This window comes from Ceratina calcarata, unplaced genomic scaffold (genome assembly GCF_001652005.2).
Source record: "Ceratina calcarata isolate Rehan_Ccalc_2016 unplaced genomic scaffold, ASM165200v1 scaffold1, whole genome shotgun sequence".
Taxonomy (NCBI): domain Eukaryota; kingdom Metazoa; phylum Arthropoda; class Insecta; order Hymenoptera; family Apidae; genus Ceratina; species Ceratina calcarata.
In genome coordinates, this window is record NW_017130860.1 from 850,459 (window position 1) to 856,628 (window position 6,170).

General features: G+C 39.2%; 3 protein-coding genes across 5 annotated transcripts in view; 2 read left to right on the forward strand and 1 right to left on the reverse strand.

Moving 5' to 3' along the window:
- The window catches only part of LOC108629412 (poly(ADP-ribose) glycohydrolase ARH3-like), a 5,134-nt gene extending 3,083 nt beyond the window's left edge, over positions 1 to 2,051 (forward strand). The window contains exons 1-7 of one of the 3 annotated variants that reach the window (XM_018032100.2): positions 263 to 349; positions 459 to 665; positions 732 to 889; positions 950 to 1,168; positions 1,233 to 1,345; positions 1,420 to 1,651; positions 1,721 to 2,051. In XM_018032100.2, coding sequence (XP_017887589.1) covers position 349; positions 459 to 665; positions 732 to 889; positions 950 to 1,168; positions 1,233 to 1,345; positions 1,420 to 1,651; positions 1,721 to 1,888 — 1,098 coding nt within the window. In that variant the 5' untranslated portion in view covers positions 263 to 348 and the 3' untranslated portion in view covers positions 1,889 to 2,051. Of the gene's footprint in view, positions 1 to 262; positions 666 to 710; positions 890 to 949; positions 1,169 to 1,232; positions 1,346 to 1,419; positions 1,652 to 1,720 lie in introns of those variants that run through there. The other 2 variants (XM_026812921.1, XM_026812985.1) reach the window with 2 other exon arrangements.
- A 95-nt stretch (positions 2,052 to 2,146) lies between these two features.
- On the forward strand, positions 2,147 to 4,892 carry Rbsn-5 (Rabenosyn-5). The gene is made up of 7 exons (XM_018031978.2): positions 2,147 to 2,616; positions 2,690 to 2,815; positions 2,881 to 3,021; positions 3,079 to 3,240; positions 3,317 to 3,668; positions 3,745 to 4,132; positions 4,208 to 4,892. Exons 1-7 carry the CDS (start codon positions 2,481 to 2,483, stop codon positions 4,427 to 4,429), a joined length of 1,527 nt encoding a protein of 508 aa, XP_017887467.1. The 5' UTR covers positions 2,147 to 2,480; the 3' UTR covers positions 4,430 to 4,892.
- Positions 4,161 to 6,164, reverse strand: tub (interleukin 1 receptor associated kinase 4 tube). Its single transcript, XM_018032305.2, has 4 exons — positions 5,874 to 6,164; positions 5,636 to 5,805; positions 4,894 to 5,572; positions 4,161 to 4,397 (listed from the first exon to the last, which is right to left on the reverse strand). Exons 1-4 carry the CDS (start codon positions 6,044 to 6,046, stop codon positions 4,358 to 4,360), a joined length of 1,062 nt encoding a protein of 353 aa, XP_017887794.1. The 5' UTR covers positions 6,047 to 6,164; the 3' UTR covers positions 4,161 to 4,357.
- Positions 6,165 to 6,170: the final 6 nt, after the last annotated feature.

Below are 6,170 nucleotides of genomic sequence, written 5' to 3' on the forward strand. Positions count from 1 at the left end.
GACGAGATCTGGTACTATGTAAGATCGCTTTTAATAAGAACAAATTTAATCTCGATACCAGAGTTAATGAAATGAAAAATAAGAGATTGTTTAAGCTCGTTTAATCGTGATTCGTCGAAAGATGGCGGGACTGGAACAGGGGTAGTTATTTCATCAGGTATCAAATTTAAAATCTACTTCCATTAACCATCCGCCGCCGCGACGCCGGCCGCACTGCTGCCACTCAGCGTCGTTTCTCCTTTTATATCCCGTGAAGCTTATGGTGGGGTGTCCCGCAAGCTCGGAACACTGTAGAGACATCTCATGTGTGTATCAGGCAACAAGTTTCGTTTATAATCATCATAAACAAGTAAATGTCTACGTTGGTCTATGTATAAACCAATTTTTATATTGTTTACACGTCTCGGGTGTTGTTCAATTAATCTCGATATTTTCTATAATTCCATCTTGTATTAAAGTGTATGCGAATCTGAGGAACTTTCAAGTTAGGGTTATGGCAAAGATGGATCTGTCTATGTTGAGAAGTAAATTTCGTGGCTCGATGCTGGGTGCTTTGGTCGGCGATTGCACTGGTAGCCCTTATGACAACGGCGATAAATTGTCGGATGGAACGAAATTGGTTTTGCAAAGGTCGTTTGACAAATTGGAGGGTCCTCCGTTTAAAGGTTGTTTATAAGATTATTTATAATGAAAATTTGCTGACTTATTACATGTTTCTTTCAATTCTACAGCCCCTCTCATGCAGTTTACAGACGATTCTGCTATGACTTATTCCCTGGCTAAATCTTTGGTCGAACGCAGAGAATTGGACATAGTTGATCTCGCGAAAAGATTTGTTAAGAGCTATTACCAAGAGCCTAATCGTGGCTATGCGATCGGTGTCCTTACGGTATGATATTGAACACGTGGTGAAATTCATTACAATCCTTAAGCTTGAATTACTTTGAAGGTCTTCCAAAAATTACGGAATAATAAATGTACAGACGTTCTATCTCCAGCCAAGGAACAATTTGGGGGTGAAGGATCCTGGGGAAACGGTGGAGCAATGAGAATTTCACCTGTTGCATTATTCTGTTACCAAAATTATGACAAACTCGTGGAAGTAGCTAAGAGTGTATCTGAAATCACTCACACAAACAAACTTGGAGTAGATGGAGCAATTTTACAAGTAATTACACTTAATACGCTCTGTGCATCTATTATAATATTTTAAGTTGTACATCTTTCTGTAGGCGAGTGCGATTTATCAAAGCCTCCATTTGGATCCCAACGAGGAATTGAATGTGAACAACTTTATTGACGATCTGATTGACAAAATGGATAAAATAGAGAAAGACGAAGAAGGGTATGCTTATATATAATATATATACTTACAATGATTACTATAGACATTTTCGTTTGACAATTCCTATTTTCCAGTTTAGGCTTGTCGGAACCGCAGCCGTACAAAGTGCAGTTGAACATAGTTAAATCATTAGTAGCCGAGGGCGAAGGAGCTGAACCGTACGATGAGAAAGTTGTCCAAAAACTGGGGAACAGTGTCGCAGCCTTGTACTCCGTTCCTACCGCAATATTTTGCTTCTTGAGAGCACAGAAACCCATCAGGGGGATACAAACAGAGAATCCGTTCAGAAGAGCAGTCCAGTATGCAGTAAGTTCGTTTACACGAGTCGCAGTTGAAAGTTATAAACATATACTCAGGATAACTTCCATGTTCCAGATAAGTTTAGGTGGTGATACGGATACCATTGGCAGCATGACTGGCGCGATTGCTGGCGCATTTTACGGAGAAGGAAAAATTAGTCCCAATCTTTTGCAACATTGCGAGGCATCAGAAGAATTCAGACTTCTGGGAGATAAACTATTCGAACTGGCCGTTGCGAAATGAAGATCGCAAACGCCGAAATTTATTTTATGATGAGATCTCTGCAGAGATCAGATCATCATTTCTAATTACCTGATAAGCATTTGTATATCAGTTGTATTGTTTCTTATATATTTATAGTGATTAGGAATTTGTACATTTAACAAATATATTTACGATCTAGTGATACGAATTTCATTTGTTCCTTAAATTCCTTCCTTAAATTCAGGGTGATCCTCGGTCCACTGTGCTGGGGTCAATCGAGGTCACAGGTTTCGCGATTCGCACAAGAGGGATAACGTGTATGTGAGGTATCTCGTCTTTCACGAATTCAAGTACAAGTGTGGAGGGGATCGAAAATATATGCATTAGTGAAATATTGACGTAGGTCAGAGTCACAAATGACTCCGGCATCGAAATTCACGTTTTAGTAGTCGGAGGATTAATCGATTAGGGATTAGAGGCATTTGACATTTCCATCAGCTGATAGCGTTCAATATGGCCGATGAGAAAACACGTTGTCGCATTACAGTCGTAGAGACGCCTACAAATGATTTACATCGTTCACGAAGCTGAAACAGATTACGAGAAAGTTTTTTGAACAGCATATTTCACGATGGCTGGTAGCGAGGAAGTGCTCGAGGGATTCATCTGCCCGATATGTATGACAGATTTCAAAGCACCTAATCAATTAACGAAACATTTCGAGGATTTTCATAACGACGATCCAGAGATCTTAAAGTCGCTTAAAGGTACGAGCATGAATTTTTTTCACGCATCTTACTTAAGGGACATTACAGTCAATTAATGAGTTCTACCTCGTAGATCTTTTCGGCAAAGCTAAGAAAAAGATCTTGAAGCAAGATGACATGTCTGACTCATTTACAAGTACTATACCAACGTCGACTACGAGACGCAGTCCCGAGCTTAACTGGGGTCCACAAGAAATTGGTACTCACTCACGCCACAGACGTATTGCCTAAAAAACTGATATTATAAGAAACTAATAATTCCAGGAGCAACAAGATCGCATACAGTATACTTTAAAGAAATAAGAAACGCAAGACTGGAGGGATATTCCTCGGAAACGAATAAGCTTCTCATAAGACTAGACAAATTACTGAACAATTTACCAGCAGATCCTATCGATAGGAAAGGTACAATTCTCATTCCCAATAGTCCGTGAATGAAAGTTACATATCATTTTTTGACAGTTCACGAATGCACGATAGTCCCATGGATAGACGAGAAGGACGTGAAACTGTGTCCTACTTGCGCGAAGAGTTTCCACGTTGCGCGAAGAAAACACCATTGCAGACTTTGCGGAGCTGTTATGTGTCACACTTGTACAATATTTCTATCTTTACAAGATGCAAGTTGGTAATCCGCTGAATCATTGATAGAAACAATCAAATAAGGAACTTTCGAGTGAGTGTAATTGTTTCCTTCTAGGAAAAATGACGTGTCCTGTGTCTGTACAAGACGATTCGATGGTATCTCCTACTTCCGAGCGGCCGATTTCCGAACGTTTGGTACGCGCGGGTATCGGTCTCACAAAACTGGCGAGATCACCGTTCAGCGGTAGTTTAAACAGCGTGTTGTCTCTGGTCAACGATTCCACGGGCAATGAACAGCATTTCAAGATCTGCACGCATTGCGCGAATCGGCTGGACGCGAGGGAAAAGCAGAAAGCGAAACATTTCGATAAGCCGATCGTGTGTCAATTTTACGAAAAGATGAGGGCGTATATGGAAGAGGCTTCGCAGCACGTGAAGATGTACAACAAAATGTGGGAATCGTTGAAGTACGTATTAATTGATCGAGAGTGAATGTTTGTGACGTTTCGTAGAATTCTATACGAATTTCGAACTATGTTTCAGCGAGGGAGAATCTACGTACAACTTAGATGACGCTCAAGCCTTAAGAGTTAAGATCGCGAAATTAGGCGAGAATATAGATTTAATTAGCAAAAGAATATCGGTACTTGGAACGAGATGCGTGGAGAATCCTCCACAGCCACAGGAACAGCATTTGCATCACATGGTTCGAGTATCCGCGATGATCTTTTTGAAAGAAGTGTTGTTAAGCGTACAAGCTTTGCCTTCCCAAGAGAGATACGCTGAATTACAGAATGAACGGCAAAGACGATTGGAAGCTCGAATCGCTTATGAAAGACAATTGGAAGAAGAGCAAAGAGAGAGGCCGAAAGAACAACGAAGAAAGGAATCGTGGAATCTCGATGTTCGTTCTTCCGTGAAGGAAAATCAGGTAAGACTAGTCTGTCGAGTAACTAATATAAAAAAAAACTATAATTTTAATGGTAACTACATTGTATTCGAACAGCCGACCATAGTACATTCACAAGGATGGGGTCCTTCTACTGTTACTCCGATGATGCCTTCCTCTATGGACCCCATAATCGAACAAATGAGCAATCTTCAAGCTTACATCAAACAAGCCCGTATCGATTGCAGATACGACGAGGTTGCAACGTTAGAAAGCAATCTTAAAGAACTCCAAAGCGCCTACTTTGCTATGAAACAAAGTAACAACAGCGATGGATAGATCATAGATACATTTGCATTTTTTTATTAGATAATTTTAAGACTTAATAAATATTTCTACTGTATCGAACGTTCCACTACATCCATTTTATGTATTATTGCACAATGTGATATACACGAAGAGTTCCTTTATATTCGTCAACTTGATCCAGACCATTTGCAAGATGTTATACAAACTGATTTGAACTGTTACTGTACATACCGATATATTAAGAAATATCCACGAGTTTCAACATGACGTGTAAATGTACAAAGATGAAGTATAAAACATCATTATAATTTATTTGTACAATGCTGTACTTGTTATATTACATATGTCACGCTTCACAGGCCACGTAAAATGTAATGTGTGTTCATAGGTAAAACAGGAAAATGCGGAATGTATATGATACATTCTTATATATACTTATACCTTGCATTCTGTACATTGATAAAAATTATTAAACGCAACTGAAAGGCACTTACTTATTATATTCTACAACTGTAATCGGTAACTCCTGGGTATTCAGCATATTCTGGGCTAGGTTCCGATTATTTGTTATGGAGCAATTATTGTCTGAATTAGATTCACTCCCACGAAGTCCAAGGATACACTGAGGCAACTCAGCGGAAACCAATTCGTTATTATTAACGTTTGACGAGTCCGAAGAACTCGTTGATCGATCATTCGATGAATTATTGCTCGATGAAATTCTATCTTGATTCAAAAATACTGGAAGCTCTTCCGAAAGTACTTCTTGATTCAATTTTGCTTCTCCCGCTCTGCGTTCGAATTCGTTTAAAAATACGGGCAATTCTCGCGACGATAATTCTTGCGGTTCGAACACTTGTTGTTTACTTTGTTCATTACTGAACTTCATCAAGTCAGACATCTCCGCGTTTAAATTATCTAAATGCTTTTCGTGTTTCTCTTTGTTAGAAACCAATTTAGTCGATTGCATATTCCTTTCCAAAGAGCTATTGTCCTTTACATTAGGATTAACTGCTTCGTTGTTATAAACTTCCGAGGGCAGCTCGAGTATCAACGATTCGTTAAAACTAAAATTGCCAAATTCTTCGCTCTCGCTTACAAGATTTCTTAATACTTCGTCCGAGATCTTCACGGGTGCTGCTGGTCCACAGTTTGGTCGCTTTGGAAGTTCCTCTGTTACAAAAGAGGAGGAGTGTGAGATACCAGAAACTTGAAGAGACCTTTCATATATCATACCTTTCAGTATATCTCCTGCTAAATAATCAGCTGCTCTAAATAATTCTGCTTTTACTAGAAGATCTAACAAAACGCGCAGCGTCGGTCTTCGTTTACCCATCGTTCCCCATTCGGATAAAAATATTTCTGCTCCACTCCTCTTTTGCTGCTGTGCAGCCTGTTCGATCATACTGTAAGAAAGTACTTCTTAGATTTCTTTCTTGGTCCATTTTCTTGGGTAAGGATTATTCAATTATACCTGAAGTGCTCAGTGTTGAATTTTGGAACATTACAATCGTCTTCCTTTGGAACGATTGCCATTAATTTTTTCCATGAATCCGATAAATTCAGTATTTGCCCAAGTGTGTACAATTCGGCGGGCCTCAATTTTCTTAATTCTGTGTCCAAGGACACCGTACTATGCGATACCATGGCAAATGTTCCGATTATTAATTAAATAAAAACGAGGAAATATTCATTCCGCAACAAACAGGAAAATAATTTCTAACCTCCATTAATTACATCTTAATTAATTTGGCATGCAATATAATAATGC